General features: G+C 44.6%; 1 protein-coding gene across 1 annotated transcript; it reads right to left on the reverse strand.

Annotated features, from left to right (window-relative positions):
* Positions 1–4937: 4937 nt before the first annotated feature.
* Positions 4938–12265, reverse strand: LOC146197917 ((3R)-3-hydroxyacyl-CoA dehydrogenase-like). The gene is made up of 4 exons (XM_084593191.1): positions 11992–12265; positions 10662–10875; positions 9164–9360; positions 4938–5840 (listed from the first exon to the last, which is right to left on the reverse strand). Exons 2-4 carry the CDS (start codon positions 10855–10857, stop codon positions 5436–5438), a joined length of 798 nt encoding a protein of 265 aa, XP_084449317.1. The 5' UTR covers positions 10858–10875; positions 11992–12265; the 3' UTR covers positions 4938–5435.
* Positions 12266–21319: the final 9054 nt, after the last annotated feature.

Here is a 21319-nt window from a genome sequence, read left to right on the forward strand (position 1 = left end):
TATATATATATATATATATATATATATATATATATATATATATATATATATATAGGGGAAATGAGGGTACTCGTTATAATACATGAAGCAAAGAAGCCAACAGTCGGCGAGGCCAAGGAAAGCGTTGGGGATGGTACTTTATGTTTTTTTTTCTTTTTCTTTTTTACTTCGATAAGCTCAGAAATTAGTAATGTAATCTGTTTAGGGGAAAGATAATTAAACACAAAGTAGAAGAAAAAACAACGTGCCGATGGTGGGATCCGAACCCACGACCTCCGAATATCGCGTCCGGTGCTCTTCCAACTGAGCTACATCGGCCGCTGTCCCCCCTGCTACTTGCTTGGGTATTTGTGTTGTCTGTATACGAACCTTGAGAGTGTTCACCAGCGCCACCCTCAGCCTGGCAGTCTTGAAGCCATAGGTAGCGTAAGAGGGTTCTAGCACAGCTGTCGCCCTCGCTCTTGATCACGTTCTACGTGACGCTGGCGGTAACAAAAGACGTTCCACGTTCGCCGCTATGGCTGAGGGTGGCGCTGGTGAACACTCTCAAGGTTCGTATACAGACAACATAAATACCCAAGCAAGTAGCAGGGGGGACAGCGGCCGATGTAGCTCAGTTGGAAGAGCACCGGACGCGATATTCGGAGGTCGTGGGTTCGGATCCCACCATCGGCACGTTGTTTTTTCTTCTACTTTGTGTTTAATTATCTTTCCCCTAAACAGATTACATTACTAATTTCTGAGCTTATCGAAGTAAAAAAAAAAAAAAAAAAAAAAGAAACATAAAGTACCATCCCCAACGCTTTCCTTGGCCTCGCCGACTGTTGGCTTCTTTGCTTCATATATATATATATATATATATATATATATATATATATATATATATATATATATATATATATATATATATATATATATATATATATATAGGTCTTGAGAAAGGCAGGGCTCCTGCCGAAACGTCGACTACAAATAAACTTGGAAACAGTATGAAGCAATTTTTCACTTGTATATATATATATATATATATATATATATATATATATATATATATATATATATATATGGACGCATCCAGGATTTCACGCGTGTGCAGCATACTCAACAAAGTGCGCTTTCTTTCATTTACCAAGAGGCATCAAGCTTATAATTTGCAATAGTTTGCTGATATCCGACCTAAAATATTGCCGTTTAGCGCGGTAAACTACAGCATATTTCCCGAAGTCCATAAAATTTGAAAGGCCGGAATCCGTCTATTGTAACTGATTCTCCGCAGGGCTACCATACGTCAATTCAATACGTCAATTCACCCCAAATGTCTGATCTTCTTAAGAGCTATAAATCGGGCGTTAAATATAACAATAGTTTCTTTTCGTGCCGTTTCTCATCTTACAAGAAGAAGAAAAGACCATAGCACTCGTATGTTGCAAGCCGGGAAAGGTCCATGCACTCGAACAAGCTGCGGAGAGCGAATGGTATGCTTCCTTCTTTTTAGTTTCTCCGGTAGTGCTGTATAAGCTGATTTTTGCGTGATTTTTGTATTGTTTTCTCCCAGCTTCTTATTTTACTTTTTTTTAAACGCAGTAACATTAAAGGCCCCGTGCACCAGAAAATCCGGCGTCGGCGTTATGAGATCAAAATTCCGAGCATGGCACTGACAGGAGGTAGGTGGCAGCTGACATGGCAGCGCATTGATTGGACGTATATAGACTGCTTCACGTTTGGCTGGAGCTGCCAACTCGGGCCTCTCCTTACATGTGGGAAGGTAACAACAGAATCAGACTGCCAGCCCGAGCTTGCATTCTTAGTTAGACTCATACTGTTAATCTGGGCTGTAGGTTGTTGCATAATTGTATAATTTGATTACCTGGTGCTTGTTTCAACGCTGCTCTTTTTTTATTTCCTTTGAAATCGACAGATTCCCTCCGTTTATGTGTAAGTTTCCTTTATATGCAGTCATTGCTATGTGTTGCGTGTTGTGCTGCAAGTTTTTGCAGGAACATTGGCCCAGTCAGGCGATCATCGCTATCGCATTTTATCTTTGCCCCTTGGCACTACTTAACTACTTATGTATTGTCTCAAACTACAATAAACAAACAAACGCGTTACCCCTAGGCCACACAGGTACGTTCATACGGCTTGGTTGAAGCGGGGTTTTATATGTCGGGTGGTAGCCTGAGCTGTCGTGTCATATTCCTAATGATGGAGCTTAAGTAAGCCCCATAATTTTTTTTCTACCAGAATTCGCGCAATATGTACGCGTCCCTTCACTGTGCGATTTCTTGTTATGTCAACCTATGAATGTTCCGTCCTCGACTTTCACAAAAAAAAAAGAAAAAAAAAGTTATTTTTAGTTAAAAGGCCGCTTGCTTCACGACAGCATAGCCATTCAGGGGGAGTGTGCATCAGAATACAGCAAAGACATGTTAACTTGCAGGTCGCTAAACTACCCAGTATTAAATAGTTAATTTCTGTCTGTTTTTGTAAGTTCGTTATTTACTGGGATGCTTGAAGGTCGCCGCAAGTAATATCCTCATCACATCTTAGATTTTCTAGTACGACGTTCCCGTCACCAGTACAGTTCGAGGAATTTCGGGATCAGACTCTAGCAGAAGTGAAACTGAGTGGGCAGAGTCAGCGCTAGCTACGCCCACGAGCACGCGCTGCAACAGCAGCGGGCCTACCCCACTGACTTTCTTCGCAGCGCCGGGTGGAAGCGACTGCTTGTTAACGCGTCTTCGCTGTATTCTGGTGCGTACTTGATGTTTTATAGTCAGCAGCCTTCAGTATCTATGTATGTCATGCTGAAATAAAGATAGTTTGAATTTGTATATTTTAGAAAACGCTGTTGGCAACTAAATTAGCACGTAATTCGAAGAGTATCCAAGTCGCCTTTGTTGTAGACTAGTGCCAATTTTGCAAGTTTTAGGTCATCTACAAAGTTGCCAGAACGAAGTGTTAAATTAATAACCAGAGCTAGTACATTATTGTTTTCGAAGGTCACACGTTTAACTTCTCCGAGTACACGGCCTTCAATTACAGGTGATATATTCTTTTTTTTTAATCATGCGTTAGATTTGTATTTCATTCAGATTTGTCAGTTGCAAAAAGGTGGAACTGTAAGCTTCCTCCTCGGTCCCTGCAACGGGGCTGATATCATTCTTTGTCAGTGCTGAAAACTGGCCCGCCTTTACGGAGTGCGTATTCACAGGAGTCGCTACATCCGTGCTGATTGTTTGGTTCCCACTAACGTTTTCGTTCGCGGATGGTTTGCCTGTTCCAGCTTGTCGTTCTATTTACTGTGTCTTATATTTTTTCAGCTGATTGCATGATTACACATACCATTGAACTATAGTTTCATAGTATCAGAGCTCAGCCTTCCTGAGACCAGTTTGTAGCTTGTTTCCAAGCTTCTGGCATATTTTAAGCAAACGCTGGGCACATTTTCGTACGACGGTCTATTAGATTGCTGGATTTGATTGGGCACAGTTGCACCGTGGCACGAGCAGGGATAACGATACCAAGGAGACTCCCTTAATATTCTCTAGAACGTAGCTGGGTGAGCTGGGAATTTGGAAAATAGACTGGATGTTTAGGAATGTGTCATGAGAGCTGGAATGGAAGAGAATGGGGACAACTTGAGAATAGTTTAAATCATCCAGTCCAGTATAAATCTTTTCCAGGCCTCCGTAAAGAGCGAGTGCTCGCCTTAGCCAAATGTGCGGCCGTCGGCCTCCTAGCGCATTCCCATTACCACTGCTTGCTTGCCGGATCTCCGACCGGCTGAGCGCCAGATTCCCTAACAGAGGTCGCATTTGGGATTCTCCATCCCCCAAGCCAGATACCGCCAACCTGAATGTATTAGAGGTACCATAGAGGGGCGACTTTCACCATGCTGAGGCGGTTTACGGTCCTACTCCGAAGTAATAGTTTAAGAGCGCCGGGTCACTGCAACACGAAGGTGGTGTTCTTTTCCGATTTTCATTCCAACAAAGTATGCAAGATGGTCATCTACTGTGTGACAAGTACTAGTGTCCGTTGATACATTCACCATGACCTGTGTTACGACCGCAGTCACTCGTGCTGCACATACAGAGATAAGCCGATGTATACGGTCCACCACACCCTTTATTGAGTGTATTGCGGCTATAGAAGTTGGGAGAAAAACAACGCGCTAGTAATCGAATACTTTTCTGTGATTGTTCAGTTAGTTTTCTGGAGCTGTGATCGACTGCTGCAGTCAGTTACAGTTTGGATGAGATAACTACAGTTGTGATCGGCTGCTTATTTTCAGTAAAGTAAAGAAAACTGCTTGCACGCAGTAATGAGTTATGTTGCTACTCATCCACTGATGCTGGAGACAACTCATGGATACCTTTCGTACACAAAACAATAAAAAAAAACGCTTTTTTTTTTTTCACTGATACTTATATGGTCAGTTGAATGCAGTTGTATTCTTATATTGAACCTACGAACGCACTGCAATGTCCATGCGTGTTTAATCGCGCGCAAAAAAGCATTGCACCTTGAACTGCTGTAGCCACATTTGTTGTACTTAGTTCTGAACATACATCGGCGTGCAGCGTCATTTTACATCTTATGAGCTAGCACAAGTGTTTTGAAACAGCCAAAGGCAAGAAAAAATATCTCATTGAGTTAGTTGCATCATAAGTGGACACCCACGTGGCGCTAATACGGGAATGTATGGCGCATAGTGTTATAAGCATAGCCAAATGTCAATGATCGCGCTCTCGTGCGGGACAGCGAATAATATTTTACCTGTCGTATTAACGCTGCCAACATTGTGATGGCCGTCTCGCTCATCGCCTAAATAAACCTGAATCGTGCACTGATACCTTAATAACTAATAATGAGTCTACCGCTTGCTTCAACCTTAAAAAAAAGTAATAATAACAGCAGAATAAATAGATGTTCCCCAACAGAAACTTTATTTTGATGTTCTGATCAAATCATCTTCTCAGTACCTCTTCTTTTTCCTTCCTTCGCGCCATTCCAATCTAAATTTTCAGATCTTGCTTAATAAATTCAAACACCACAAGCATTTGCTTTCAGTACGCTGCTGGATTAGGATAAAAGGTCGTGATGTCGACAGAAAGTACTTCGAAGGCCGGTTTGTTCGTTCGCTCCAGTGATCTCACTTGGCATCATAGAAGTCTTGGCGCATAAAGCCACTGTCACGCCAGCACTACTTACTAAAAAAAACTTCGAAGCGGAAAGCGAGAAGGGACTCTCTTTCAGTGTAGAGGGCAGTATTCATCTAGAAGAAGGTTCAGGAATATCAGCCTGAAACGTGTGCTTACAGATGAGCGCGTTCACATAAAAGGTCTCTGTCTTCGCCGACTTGCCCAAGTGATGTCATGGAAACGCGAGTTTTAACAACCATTTTTGACCAGAATGTCACATCCCTCCCACTGTCACATGTGAAGCCCGCCGGTGACCTCTATCGCAGCCCCCGTGACGAAGGAACTGTCCGTGTCGTCGCACAGGAACCGGATGGCCGTGGCAATTTCCTCCGGCTGGGCTATCCGACCCAGGGGCGTTCGGGAGGCTATGTCGTCCAGCTCCTTGTCCCCAACGTCGACCGTCATGGCGGTCTCGGTCAATCCCGGCAGTACGGTGTTGCAGCGAATGCCGTGCGGCGCCAACTCCAGCGCAGCCGTTTTGGTCAGGGCCACGATGGCAGCCTTGGAAGCGGCGTAGGCGCCGTGGCGACGCAAACCCGTGCGGGACACGACACTCGACACGGTCACCAGGGAGCCTGTCCGCACTCCTCGCGCAAGCATCTCTCTAGCAGACGCTTGCACCACCAGGAAAGTGCCCTGAAATGCCCGCAGGAGAGTAATTAACGCTATTTTCATACCTTAATATTAATGACTTCCCAAGGAAGCCTCAGAACAGGCTTACTCGACATTGCACCATCTGTTACTTTCGTAGCCGCTGTCTCACTTATCATGCTAGCCTATTATTTGTTTAGTCATTCATTTCCTGTCAAGCTTCTCATTTTATATTTCTCTGAGTAGAACGAATATTGCTTTAAACGTGGCGAAAAACATATATTCCGTTCAACGAAGAGCCCTTTTTTGCCTTTCTCGCTCATATCGTTTCAAAGCCATGTTAAACAAAGTGCACTATACTAAAGCAAAGCTTCCGTCCAAAGGTACGTATACATTTGTAACAAGTGGTTTGCGTTAGTTATAAGCAAGACTGCTCGGCACTCCAACGTCTGTGGTGCTCTGGTGACACCACGGTCACTATTTATTTATTTATTTATTTATTTATTTATTTATTTATTTATTTATTTATTTATTTATTTATTTATTTATTTATTTATTTATTTATTTATTTATTTATTTATTTATTTATTTATTTATTTATTTATTTATTTATTTATTTATTTATTTATTTACTTACTTATTTATTTATTTATTTACCCTCAGGGCCAGGGGGCATTACAGAGGGGAGGTGGATACATAAAAGTATATGAAAGTACAGCAAAGTTACAGAAAAAATACAGTACAAGTACACAAAACATGCGCAAAAAGAAAAAGGAAAACAAAACTTCACAATGCCGTGGGGATAAGTAAAAACTATGTTCAGGAAGTAAAGGGCAAATATTATCATAGTAACAAGCATATATATATATATTCAAAGAAAAACAATGGCTTAGCGAAATGCGTCGTTATCTGGTATACATGCGATATCATGGGAAAGGTGATTTCAACTGACAAAAATTCTAGGTATGAATGAGTCATGGAAACATTTTGTGTGACTAGATGGAATCCCAACTTTATGGCGGTGATAAATGCGCACTGATATGTAAGATGGTCTTATTAGTCATCTTTTTTTCAGGTAGCTGTTGTGGTAAATTTATGAAAAAGGGATAAGGATGCTACTGATCTGCGGTGTGGAAGGGACAAACTTGATTTCATGGCAGTTACACTACTTGTTATGTGATAGTTTGACAGTATGAAGCGACAGGCGCGGTTCTGCACAGCTTCCAAATCGGAAACGAGTGAATCAATGCCAGGGCTCCAGACAGATGCAGAATATTCTAATTTAGAACGTACCAGAGTTTTATAAAGCAATAATTTTAAAGAACTGGATGAACGAGAAACATTTCTCCGAAGGTACCCTATAGCATGCGGTTTGCGTTATTTATGATATAGTCAACGTGGGGTTTCCAAGATAGGTTAGAAGAAACGTAAACACCTAGATACTTGTAAGAATACACAGTCTCAAGAGAAACGTTGTTAATCTGATAAGTAGTGGGTATGCTGGAACTACGAGAAATGAGCACCATGCTTACACTTATTAATATTTAATTTCATATTCCATTCCTTGCACCAATCAAGAACCTTGTTAATATAAACTGAAGGCAAGAGGCGTCATTATTATCATCATCTCTAAACGCAGATTTAAAAGAGACAAAAAAGCAGTTGATACTCTCCGAAGTGGAATAATTGTTCTAGTCTGGTTTTGTATTTGGCAAATGCAAATTTTTATCAAGTTATGTTACTGTACAATTTTTTTTTCGTGTTTTGTGTGCCATATGCTGTTGTTTCTTTTTGAGTGTATAGTTTACAATGTTTCTTTTTTTAGGTTTTACTCCAGTATGTTTAATTACCACGTTTGCTGCAATGCTCTGTTATCGTTTGTTTTCCGTGTTGCGCGCTGCTGTGAACTGTATGGGGAACTGTGACCCCGTCAGGCCTAACCGCCTTTTGTCGCAGTTCCTTCTTTCATTTTTGAAATAGAAATAAAGAAAACTTCCTTGGCAATTGCACGGTAAATAACGCAGTCAACAGCAAAAAGGTTAACTGAAGAAAAAATGTTAGCCGGTAAGTCATTTATATAGATGAGAAAAAGGAGAGGCCCGAGAACGGACCCCTGAGGCAAAATCTGCTACCAAAATCTCGTTCAATTGTATCCGTGTACTAAAAAGAAGCCCAATGTTTTCTGCAATATATAACCGGCTTTTTAAATATTGTTATATATATGAACTGGCACACTAGAGAGGAAAGGCAAGCACGGTTCCCGGTGATTGACGCATAAATTGATATTATGAGACTGAGAACACCCCCGAGCAGGCTTGATTGCTGGTAGCAGATATAGCGACGAGGATGGCGATAGGAAGCAGCGGGAAAAACGACTGGTTAAAAAAGGTTCCTCACAGTGCTGTTTTGGTGTACTGAAAATTTTATGGGCAGAAGACAGACCACATTATATGGCCCTGTCTGGAAAATAGCAGTATTGGTATAATATATCAGCCAATGTGGGATGATTGGCAGCAACCACGTCCAGTTCTGACCTTGATGAGCAACAAGCCCTTGTCGGAAGAGTACGTTAAGCGATATTTGTCATGCATGTCCTGGACTAGGGACATGACTAGCCTTCCTGCAACTCAATCCTTTTGTCCATGAGCGCTCCGCCGCGATGGCGCAGGGCATTCGACTGTTGCACCCAAGGATGCGGGGTCGAAACGCGGCCGCTTTACGTCCTGTGCCATGTCAGCGCACGTTAAAGAACATCAGGCAGTCGAAATTTCTGGAGCATTCAACTAAGGCGTCACCTGAGTCACGTCAGGACTTTAAACCACATGCACCAAACCGTTATGATGATAATCACAATGCTTACTTTCAACCGCTTTGCGTTGCCCGCGTTTCCTGTACCGAAAGCTGGAGGTATCAAGAACAGGCACTTAACCTAATTATCTATAGGCATTGCTGTTGTTGAGCATTGTGTGTTTCCCTGCCACCCATCCCTGCCCTTCCACTTCTCTTTTGGCATATGTGAATGACTGAATCTATATTTATTTGGATGAGATGGTTCTTAGGCCGAAAGGGAGAGGGAGGACGGAAATGTGCGGGTCGGAAACGGTACAAAAGGCCTGACTCTTTGGCGAAAGCGTGAAGCGGCTCTAATACAACCCTTGAAGACCGAGGCGACCACCATAAAAGTAACTTGGGTCACGCCCGGAAAAGCACTTCCTGGCTACGTGCCTAACCAGGGGCAAAGGTGACTGCTACCGCTCCATGCCTGGTATAGTCTGTCTCATATCTCTAGAGAATTACTACTGTGTTTTTTTATCTGCTATCTTTGTGAAAATTTGCTTTTGAAGGAGGGTTACAAAACTTGAACGCACCCTCAGATTAACGGCCATCAGTCGATCGAAGCCGTCGATGTCCATGTCGAGGAGGCTGTCGTTTTTGTTGACCCCGGCACAGCAAACGACGATGCTCACTGGCTGTAGGTCTGTGCAGCCGCGAATGCGGTCAAAGAGGGAATCCACTGACTCCGGGCAGGAGACGTCGACGAGCAAGGCAAGATGACGCCCAGCTCCTGCGCGCATGATGGGAGGTTTCGTTCACAGTACTACTGGCACTACTATAGAAATTGCTCGGCGTCCGTGAAGAATGGACCATTTAGTTAAGTCACGAGCTATTAATCTGAGCTTATTGGAATGATGAAAAATGACACAGCTGTGAGCTTTGAATTATTGTGTACGATATTCTGCTGGCGTTCTCCTGAAAACAAAGACGGTAGTTACCACAGAAAACCCAGGCTACAGCGTACTGACGACTGTGCCCCCGTACAGAAAATATGCCAGCTCAAGACAGACATTCAAATGGACCTTACTCATAATTCAGTAAATGTTCGCACAGAATTCTGCAAAATGCCTCAGAATCTACGAGCTCAAGCACAGGCATATCGATGCTCTAAGTTCTAAGTTCATTTTAGTCCTTGTGCAGATGTTTTCACAGTGTAATAAAAGGACTCAATATCCGTGATAAGTTTTAATTAGCTATTTTCCAGACATCATACATCACTCGAGAAATCCAGCCGTGAGTCAAAGCCTTCAAACATGAAATATTTATTTATTTATTTATTTATTTATTTATTTATTTATTTATTTATTTATTTATTTATTTATTTATTTATTTATTTATTTATTTATTTATTTATTTATTTATTTATTTATTTATTTATTTATTTATTTATTTATTTATTTTACCATCAGAGTGCAGACTGCCTTACGGAGGAGAAGGGCAAATCACAATAATGAAAAATAACACGAAGCGTAAATTATACAAGAAACTAAGCTATAGAGGTAAAAATTGTTATGGATAACAATTTTCTTATAACAACCTAAATTGTTTGATGAACAATAATATGAAGTGGTTTGAATACAGCACTGTTATAACGGCAAATAGCCCGTCGCTCCAACTTTTTATTGTTTATTCATATGCGCTCAGTGCATGTCTGCTTTACACAAAGAGGACACAAGATTTGCATGTACAGCTTTTGTCGAGAGCGATCTTGAAATATCTATGGTAGAATTGATTTTCGGAGAGACGGTGATGAAAGTTCTTCTCACCACCAGTAAATATGAAATTTTCATATCATACCATACCATATCATACCATTCTATACCATACCATACCCCATCATGCCTTCTTTCCCTGTTTCATTCATGTCTTCACACCCAGCGCGGTTGAGGCGTCCGTCAAGAGTTCGACATTGCTTTTCGCATAACCCACTTTTAACAGCTCAAAATGACCCAGTAGGAAGTCTTTTGGACTTTCTGCGCTTGTCAAATGTTGTTCATGTGACAGACTTGTGAGCTTTCCTTAACTCCTCACCTCCAGGAAGCTGTGAAACAGTCTCGACAGCAGCGGCCAGGTTGCAATCGGCGGCCACCACTCGGGCGCCCCGTGCTGCCAGTACCTGGCAGACACTGCGGCCGATGCCGCTCCCCGCGCCTGTCACCAAGGCTACGCGGTCCTCCAGCCCCGATGTGGGTAGCACATCTGGCGGGAAGGAGCGAGCGGGGCACATGTTCCTTGTTCAACAGTTCTGAAAAACACAAGAGGAGGAGGTGGATTACACGGAAGAAAAAAAGGAAGAAAAGGTTGGCAGCTCGCAAATGTTCAACTGTTGCTTTCACCGAAAAGGGAACTTCAAAGGGAAATGTAATTGAACCTGCAGTCTACACTGCCTTACACAATGGGTTGTATACGCATGAACGTATTGGCTGACCAGCCTTCCATGCCGGCATTCACTTCTTCTTTTCAAGTGCGGCCGCCTCTACCAGACTCAGCCATCAGATTTTACGTAAGACAAGCAAGGTACAAGGGATGTGCGCTTTGCCCTAAAGCGAACAAGATATAGGAGGCGTCATAAATTTAGCGCTGCACTCATAAATCAACCTTTTCACTGAACAGCGAAGGCCTTTCTTGGAACGGAGCAGCAAATATTCTTAGCATGTATATGGCTCGCGAAATAGTGCCAAAAAGCGGCGAACGTTCCTGTGTCACCGTCAGAGAAGGGACAATAATAACATCCAGCACAGCATGTGTTACCTTCTGGCGAATTTCTCAGGCGGCGAAAACGAAATAAGAGTCTACTGCATCATCAAACTTACAAATTCTAGACAAATGCAGTTTTAAACGGGAAGTTGTTTACAAACGCAATTACCTTGGCAAATGGTAAGAGTTCACCACACTAATAAATTCTTCCGCCGAGCATCACTCGGAACGCTTGCTCCCATAAATGTTATTTGTACTCAGAAACTCCCCCCACTGCTTTTCTACGGCAGTCCTAACTAGCTACTCGGTTTCATCACAGCACAAATAATAAAAAATCTACAAAACAACCTGCTTCCCAGTTTTTCTGCGGTGTTCATATCGTCCCTTTTTCCTCTGAGTACAAGATATACCATGCTGCGACCTAAAATCATTCAATTTGGCCAAAGCATTCCTGCTTCTGACCTTTTTTCTTGCAACTGTTTGGAAAGCTCAGGAATTTCAACGAAAAAGATCAGAGAGATCTGGGTTTTAAAATTCCATGTAACCGCATGAAAATTCCTCTTTCGTTAAGTTTTGCACGTCAAATTCTGCGAAAAAGGAAACATTCTTGGAGTTAGCAGTCAGAGCCAAGGTATATCTATTATAATATCTACGGTCTACATACCAGAATGTTTTCCCAACTTTTGAGTCGTTCCAGGGAGCTCGAAGCTTCTTGGTGAAGTATTTTTGCAGCGGATTACAATCTAGAGGACGTCTACTGGCACAACCTTGAGTCGACTTCCTCCGTTTGCCTGTGAAGGCTCCTGCCACACTCCAGAAATGCAGACAGCAAATAGAACACCGCATGAATATCAGGAGCATCTTATAAGAGGACGCCGCAAACGTTCTAAAAAGTTGTGACGCCAACAGTTTCTCTTTGTATGTGTTCCTGCTTTGCATTTTCATAGCGCCTTAAAGAACAGTAATATAAAATAGGAGCGGAAAACTATTCCTGAAAGGTCAGCGATGACGTGCACGGCATAAGGGCAACTTCGCCTAGAAGTATTTTCTCATCAAACTGATAGATAACAGATGTTGTTTTGAAGCGTTCTTTTTTACTCTCCTGCGCTGCATAAGCATTTGATATTCAGCCTTAGGGTCCTATTGAAATAACAATAGCACGGTTGCACTTGTGACAATGCTGAACGATTCACAATAAACAAAAAGGGGGGGGGGGGGGGGGGTACTTTTTGTTACGCCGTAAAAAAGAAAGGAAGGAACCGCTGCAACAAAAAACATAATGTGTAAGTTAGCTGTCCTGCGGGAACACTTGAACGTAGCTGACAGTTGAATATTCTATCACTTCTTTTAATCGTATTAAGGTTTTAACATTCAAATCTCGAAACGGTAGGAAAAGTTTAGGGCGACGCTTAGGGTATGACGCTATGACGCTTAATGTATGAAGGCATGACGCTAAAAGACCTGTGATCATCTGTAGTTACATCCATACCTATTAGCATAGAGTGATAAGGTACCAGTTCATTAACCGGCTACGCAAGGCCCGCTTGTACAGCTTGGAAACAAGAAGGTGTTCATATGTACACCGTGAGGTCTTTGGTGTTAAGTGTCCCTTGCGTGGCTCAAGAAGAAAAAAAAATATATCAATAGAGAAAAAAATCCTCTCGTGGCTGAATGGGCAACGTGCCTGGCTGCCAACTAAGGCTTTCGAATCCAGCCAGGGGCGCAAACTCCTAGCATATGTCTGTAAGCGAAATAATTTTTTTAAAACTAGCATCAGAGGCATGCGCAAAGTTTTAATTCCCGCTGTGTATCAAGTTTTAATCAATTACGTTTCACATGTGACGTCAGGTGTCACGTGAACGTTGTGGAGTGTTTAAAAATCCCATGTGAGGTTATGTGGTTGTGACGTCATCATGCTGTCGACCAGTCAGTATTTTCGCATGGCGAAAAAACAGCCCAAAAACAGGACGAAGATGGAAAGTAGACGCGCGCGAATTCCCTTTTTCCCTTTTCTTTCGTCGTCTCATCCCTTGCTCTATTTTTTTTTTTTTTTTTTTTTTTTTTTTTTTACCAAGCAGCAACTCCAACTCGCCCAGTTTTTCAACTGGCATCTTTAATTTGGCCAGCATTTTTTTGCGACAGGATGCCGAGCGCCAGCAAGACAACGGCGGATTTTCTGCTGAAAGAGGACCGAAAAAAAAAGCTACATTTTTGGCAAGACTGCACAACACAAACATAAACGAAGATGGACGTTTGACACAGGTTCGCGCGGGTGTGCTGGCTTAGCTTAGATTTCTAGGTTGTGGGGTGGAATTCTCGGCGTTTCATCAAAGGCAAGCGCATTATAGCAGCCAGCCACTTCTGCCTAATTGAAGGAGGGAGGGAGGGAGGGAGGGAGGGAGGGAGGGAGGGAGGGAGGGAGGGAGGGAGGGGAGGGGAGGGGAGGGGAGGGGAGGGGAGGGAGAAGAAATCGGTTTGCTACACTGCACTGGGGGAAGAGGTGAGTGGATATAAAGGTGAAAGATTAAAGGGAGTTACAGGAATATAAAGTAAGTATAGCGCGCGACAAAATCACAGCCTCTCATGCAGGCCCGTGGTTCTCAAGAAACGGAGCCCGCTATGCCGCTGTGTCCTGTAAGTCATTAGTAGAAGATGTCGTGTCCTTTATTGACGGCATTGGGAAGCAGTTCTCATGCTTCCGCGACTAATTGCTTATGGGCTTCCACGGCGAAGCACTACGAACCTGCCTGGGATTGCCGAAATGTGCCTCCTACAGCCGCTACTGTATTAATTGATCAGGCGCGTCCCATCACTACCAACCTAATAGTTGACTCCCTGGGGGTACATTTCCGACACATCTACCGGGTTCCCTCTCAACATTTGGGTAGTCTCTTCATAACCAGGATGTGTACATCGTTTACAAAGACAGCTGATGCACATCGCGCTATTCTGCCGTCCCAATTTACACCCCCCTCTAGACCGACCTCTCCACTATATGGACCCTGCACTAACCCCGTGTGTTTCTTTCAATACTTGACATCGGGAAGAAGGTCAAACTATCGCCAATAAAACAAAAACAAATCATTATTTAATACCTCCATGAGCGCCATGCTAACCCTCAACGGTTCAGTGAACGCCTTGAGTTCTTCGAGCTCCATGGTCATCCCCGCAAGGACCACAGAAATTAAAGTTAGCCCCGCCGGGGTGGCGCAGTGGTTACGGCGCTCGACTACTGTTCCTAAGGATGCGGGATCGAATCCCGGCCTTGGCGGCAGCTTTTCGATGGAGGCTAAAAGCAAGGTGCCCGTGTGCTGTGCGATGTCAGTGCACTTTAAAGAACCCCAGGTGGTCGAAATTTCTGGAGTCCTCCACTACGGCGTCTCTCATAGCCTGAGTCGCTTTGGAACGTTAAACCCCACAAACAAACAAACAAATCAAAGTTAGGACAACTCGCCAGACTTCTTCGGCGGGTGCAGAGCTAACCGCTCTTCATTTCGCAGTTGCAGTCTGCACAACCCCCAGCAGTGGTCTATTTTCACAGATTCCAAAAAAGCCATGCAAGCCTTACAACCTGGCGGCTTTTCTGAAAGCTGCGAAACATTCTGTGCAACTTTCATTCGGTGCTACGGGAACTGCCGCTTCGAGGTTTTCATTGAAATGACTGCGCACGTTCACTTTCATCTTTCCTCAACCGCTTGAGTGGTGAAATGCTGTATTTCTCGACTGCAGACTACACTTGCCTCGTTTGAGCAGCATGAAATGATCACGTGAGACACGACGAACTAGCTGTGCTTGATGCCAATGTGAATTTCCATAGAAACGTTTTGACGTCTAAGATTCTGAAGCTACGTTTAACGCCTTCAGTGAAGGTCGAGCTGTGTCGTCATTGAACTGCACGATATTCTGTGCAGCAGGCAGCCTTCATAAAGTTTATTCACAAAAGCCAGTGCGATGCGTGACACAACAATAAGCGACTGTTTACCGAGCGGAACTTGCGCAAAAGTCGTTTAGCGCTCATACTTATTTACACACACTAATCTGCAATCGCAGAGCGTGTCGCAGTTTGTGTTCGATCCCTGAGAGCTACAAACTGTGCGAGTGCGGTGAGTTTAACACGAGCAGACAACATAAGAACATGGAGTGGATAGTTTTACAACTTCCTTTTGCAGGTCTCCAAACAAGCCAGAATCTAAAGGCATATAAGCGCGGATGGGGTGAAATGGGAATGCAGGTCGAAAAACAATTAAGACATAGATAAATCCTGGAAATACGCCCTAGTGATGCATTAGCTACATTTCCCCTATAACCAGCTCATTGTCTCTTTGTCTTTCATTACGTATCAACCCAGTGCTGCGCTCACGTGTAGCTTTGACATACGGTCATGTGTGGGGAACAGTTTCTCCTCGTTCTCCTTAACGTCTGCTTTCCCCTCTAGCTATCACGAGATGGCGCCAGTGTCGAAGGTTGACATTTAACTATCGAGAGATGACACCAGCATCGCGGCAGCACAAGCGCCACCCCTGGTCTTGTCAATGCGCACACGGATAAAGCAGAGCTGCACCGGGAACTCGCGCGACTCCGCAGTCGCCGGCGAGGCGAAGGCTTCGCGGGACTTTTCCCGCCTTGTCGTTCTGTCCGGCCTCTCATTTTATCCCCAGCCTTAGCGTGGGCGAGCATTCGCTTGTAGCCTTGCTGGTGAGTCGGACAACCTAGATTCATTAGCGTGTTTTATTGCTAGCTGGCGTTGTTGTTATTGCAGCCATAAATGCGTTTGTTGTCAGCTCGTGTTGTTCCTGTGTTCCCAAGAGCACGGCCCGTAGTGGTCGGCGTGCGCTCGGTAGCGCACGCGATCACTGTGTGGAGTCGTCGGTTTGGACTGTCAGCAGCGACTAAGCGGGGAAAACGTATTTATCCCTCTACTACAACCCCACACATGCTGAGCGAGAGACTGTGAGCCATTCGAGCGCACTGAAATGTTAGCCACGTTGCTTAGTTAATTACAGCATCGTAAAAGTTGTTGTATATGATATAGGAAAAATTAGGTTGTCAAAGACAGAGCGCCTGCAAAACGAAACCGCGTAATCACAGCACGATCATGCAACATTAAATCAGTAATTATAAGATGCCAAGGAGCAAGAAATCTTCCTAGGTGAAATCTTCCTAGGGCTTCTTGGCCTTCATGGACAGCAGATATACAGGCGCGGTGCTCCCTCAACCTTGGCTCCGAGCCGCTCAGTGATAAGAACCCCTGCAGATTGTGTGAATAAAGCTCAGGATGCGGCTGCGCCGCGCTTTTGATTGGCGCCGCGCTATGAAGACGGACCGTCTCGTACTGCGGCGTGAGTACGCACCTCCAATTTATCTAAAGCTCCGGGATTTGAAGCTATATTCCTTCTTCCGAGCGGCGATGGTTTAAATCGCCCTCATGGACAAATTTTTTTCTGCTTCACATTGTTGCTGACAACGATACGGCACTCCAGAAGGCTTTTTTCCTTCTGGCACCTTTGTCAGAACTGGCAGGACAGTATTTTCTGTGGAAGTTTAAACCTAAAATGTCTTCAATTGGCCTTGAGCCATGGCGACCAAAAGCAACTTGTAGCGGAGGTTTGACATCTGCACCACCAGGCATTACAAGAGGGTCACGAAATCATCTACCAGTGGATACCAGGCCAGTGGAATTGTTGGCAACTTAGCTGGCGATGCTGCTCGATCGGCTCACAATAAAGCCAGCATTGTCGAGATACCATCGACAAGAGCCGGCGCAGCAAGGCACCTTTGACTCATCGCCCGAAACGTGACTAGACAATCATGGTCTACGCCTGGAGGCTGGACGTCCTGCTCGCACCGCTTTAACCAGTTACTTCAACTACAGATATACCATTCGGCCTGCCCCGCTGTAATGCTACAATGTTGTGTCGCCTGTGGCTAGGAGAGGCGTTTACTAACGCCTATTTCCATGTCATCGCAATGGCAGACTCTCCAACGTGTGAGCAGTGCGCGTGTTTTGAAACGATTGCGCACATACTTTGCGACTGCCCTCAATTCGAGCGTGCCTTCCTGTCTGCTACACTCCGCCGCTTGGACTCTCGCACTTTAAATGTACGCTCTCTAGTCCCTTTTACTATAGATCTCTGGACACGTGACAGACTCCTTTGCTTGGTGCTCATTCTTTCGTTTTTCTCCATTTGTTCCCCTCCCTACGTGTAGGGTAGCCAACTGGGCATATCGCTTAGTTTACCTCCTTGCCTTTCTATTTTATTTTCTCTCTCTTCCTATCTCTAATCATGTGCACGTACATGTACGCGTTGAGTCCACTGATACGAAACTCTGAGCTAGTTGGTATGACATAGATAAGAGGCAGCTTCCCCGTATCTTCTCTTCTGGTACCTGATCGCGCTCTGCCTGGTGCAAGTTCGTTTCAGGTAGAGGTCACACTCCTCTGTGCTAGCTACAGATGATGTTTGCCCTCTGCGCCTCCGATGTTTCCAGAGGGTGGCTTGCTTTGGTTAGGTTTATGCGTAGCACTACTAGATGTAATTACAGATTTCGCCGATGTACAGTGAACAAGCCGATGTCTGTCCGAGGCCGTTCTCTCGCTTTCTCATTTTCTGTGTGGTACGAAAGAGAACGTGGCGACGCGTGTCACGCGGCTTGGCCTACGAGGAAGCGTAACTGTCGCATAGCTTCAGCCAATGAGGGTTACCCGTATCATAGTCATGTGCCGCTCGCGCGCTCTCAACTTCGGCCTCTTTCCCCTCTTGTAATCCACTTAGGGAACTGACGCCAACCCTATAGGGTTACCATCCCTAGGAATTTATCCCTAACTCAAGTTTTTCGTGGTATCTTAGAGACCTAACGTCTTTTTTTTTTTTTCCAGGGGCTCTGGCACCCTGCAGTACTTGGGATCCGTGCACCTTGATAAAAGGTATAGAATAGATACTGAGTACTATATACGAGGCAAAATTAAGACATACTTGATTGCCGACCTCCAGATTCCTTAAGGAAAGACTTGGGTGACGACTGGCGCTCAGCGAGATATGACTTCCTATGTAAGCAATAGTGCGTGCAGCTTTGATACACAACAACGACGGTTGCTGCGATGTGATAGTAAATATGAAACATTGAGCCCCCTGCACCACATATCTAGTTTAGATTGCATTGATATTTTAGTGCGAAATCGCTGATCAGGGGGCCTATATCTTAGCACGATCGTTTAAACGTCTGTCGGGTAGGTGTCGACCGAGGAGTGGGGCGGTATACTGCGCTTTCCTCTTCACTAAAACAAACAAACGACTCCTGGTCTATAGGGTTAAGCTTCACAAAGTTACTCAGGCTATGATAGCCGCCGTAGTGGAAGGCTCCGGAATGTTCGACCTCGTGGTGTTCTTTATCGTTCACTGACATCGCACATCACACGGTCGCCTTATATCTCAGCGGAATTGCACATTTGTGTGTAGGAAAGAAAAGGCTCACTATATTTTACACTTCTCACTGAGCACCTGAGCCGCTCAGTTCAGTATAAGGGAAGATGGGAGTGACAGCATAAGGTACCGTGCAGAGTTAAGGAGTAATTTTCCCCACCTAGGAACTTTCATGTGCACTGAAATCGGTGGCCAGTTTCTCATTGCTAAAACGCCAATCAAAACCGTGCCAAACAGTGCTTTTGTGCGTCTTCACCGGTTAAAGCGGAATTAAACCTCGGCTATTAACGCGATAGCGTTAAGGGCCCCGTGTCGCAGAAAAGTCGGTGTCGTCGTCGCCGCCGTCCCGCGTCGTCCGGCATTGGCCGTGAGCGAAAAATCCCAGAAGCATCAATAAATAAAAACGAGTAGGAAAAGTCGCCGATCTGAGGAATCAAAGGTGGGCCTCCGGGGTGCGAGACGAGCATGCTAACCACTCCGCCACGCAAGCTAGATGGTTTGAAATGAACAAAGGCCCGTCTATTGATTGCGGTGTTGTCTCAGAAATGTCCTATAGAGAAGTGTATTCTGGCATATAATAATAATTATGAGCATGTTAATTACAGAATTACAGAACAGGCAGTTAAGCGAGTGGCAAATTACTTTTCCACTGTACTTCCTCTTCGCACGTAACGCCATCATGCGTGTGGCGCACGGAATAAGATAGACAGGGCGTGGCCTCCGAGATCTCCATCGCGCCGGCTCGGATCAGCAACGATGTTGCCGACGAACTACGACTGCAGCTTGAGGCCCGCGCATTTCGGCAAGGTGGCTGGCAGCGCTTCAACGTCCCAGAAGGATTAATAAATAAAAATGAGTATAGCAAAAAGCGCGACAAGCAAATGAGTAGACGGTGCGAACGGGGCGCGATAACGCTAACGCGTTCCATTCTTAAAGGCGAAGCTTAAGCGTCCTCCAATTTTTTTTTTATTATTATTCATCATTACAGGTTCCAAGCTTCCGCGATGGCAACTCTCGGAACGGTACCGGTTAACCCACAAGTCAATATTCGTTTTCACCCTCAGTAAGTGGAAAAACGTGTCGAATGGGCATAAATCTGCGTTGTTGCTTATCCTGCAAAACACATGCCTGCTGTTTCATTCCATGAGGAATTTTGTTAGTGTTATGAGAACAAGGAGGTTATATATATATATATATATATATATATATATATATATATATATATATATATATAACCTCCTTATATGAGAATTATTACTCATTTTTTCACAACCTAAATATTTTCTCGGTGGTTGTTGCGGTGATTTTGAGTCGACCTAGGTTGTCAACATGGGTCATGCCTCAGCCATCACGGACAACAGACGTGTACGTGCGGTGTTCTCTATACCTCGGTTCCGCGCCACTTTCCGCATCCCAAAGCAGCTTGTGCTGACCTCCAACGGCCGATCACCTTTAAGCGCACTTTTTCCATTACCTTTGTTTGCCCTCCCGACCTTCTTTCAGTATTCTAGCTGCAGTAACTCTAATTTTTGTTCATGCCTTGCATTCTCTTAGCATCTCTCTTTTTCTCTCCATGAGCGGTGCTAGCGCACCTACATCGCACCTGATTAAGTTTGCAAATCGACCGTGATTTTTTTTTTTTTTTTTTTGCCGAGCATGTCTTTGGATTTTGCGGATAAGTGCCACTTATGTTGGATGTCACTCCACGCTTATGCTGCTATAGGCATGAAATGCTTTTTAGCTGTCATTGTCAGTGGCGCCAGAACGGAGAGAAAACGAAGACGAACCTAAACGAAGTTTCGTGAGTCCATCCTCTGGTTACATACTGCGCTGGCGATAAAGTAGCCCATGCCGAACAAGTGTCTAATAATAATAATTGGTTCACAGGAAGGGAAATGCGCAGTATCTGTCACACTTCCTATGTGGACACCTGAACCGCGCCGTAAAGGAAGGGATGAAGGTGCGTGTGAAAGTGGAAAGAGAGAAATGGGAGCCGTAGTGGAGGGCTACGGAGTAATTTCGACCACCTGGGGATCTTTAACGTGAGCTGACATCGCACAGCACACGGACGCCACTTCGTTTCGCCTCCATCGAAACGCAGCCACCGAGGTCGAACAGGTGTCTCCATAGACCTATTTGGCGCACAGTGAAGGAATCTAAGTTCTGTCCTGCAGCCTGAGCCGAGCACGCGCTCTCCTCGAGATTGTGAGCGAAGCAGGAGCGTCGCGCTTGTAAAACAGTTCGTTCGTCAACGGGTATGTACGCTGGGAACTTAGGATGCCAACGTGTTGCATTGGGGCGGCAGCTTAACACGTAGGCTTCCTATGGGAATTTAAATCCACTGGAACTGGTCTCGGGCTACCACGTATCGTCGCGGCACGGAACCCGTCGTAAACAGAGCAGGCTGTGGTAAAGGTAAAGTGGGAGGTAGTGGCCCTGAACATTGCAATTAGACGGATGTACTTGGTGGATATATGAAAGTTCTTTTTGCTTTGTGTTTTTGGTGTTTCTGTTTCTTTTATGGCTGTTTTTTCCCTGTTACTTGTTTCCAAACCTGGTCCAGTCTACCTT

The sequence above is a fragment of the Amblyomma maculatum genome, chromosome 2 (genome assembly GCF_055883805.1).
Source record: "Amblyomma maculatum isolate TAMU_Amacu chromosome 2, ASM5588380v1, whole genome shotgun sequence".
In the NCBI taxonomy this organism is placed as follows: domain Eukaryota; kingdom Metazoa; phylum Arthropoda; class Arachnida; order Ixodida; family Ixodidae; genus Amblyomma; species Amblyomma maculatum.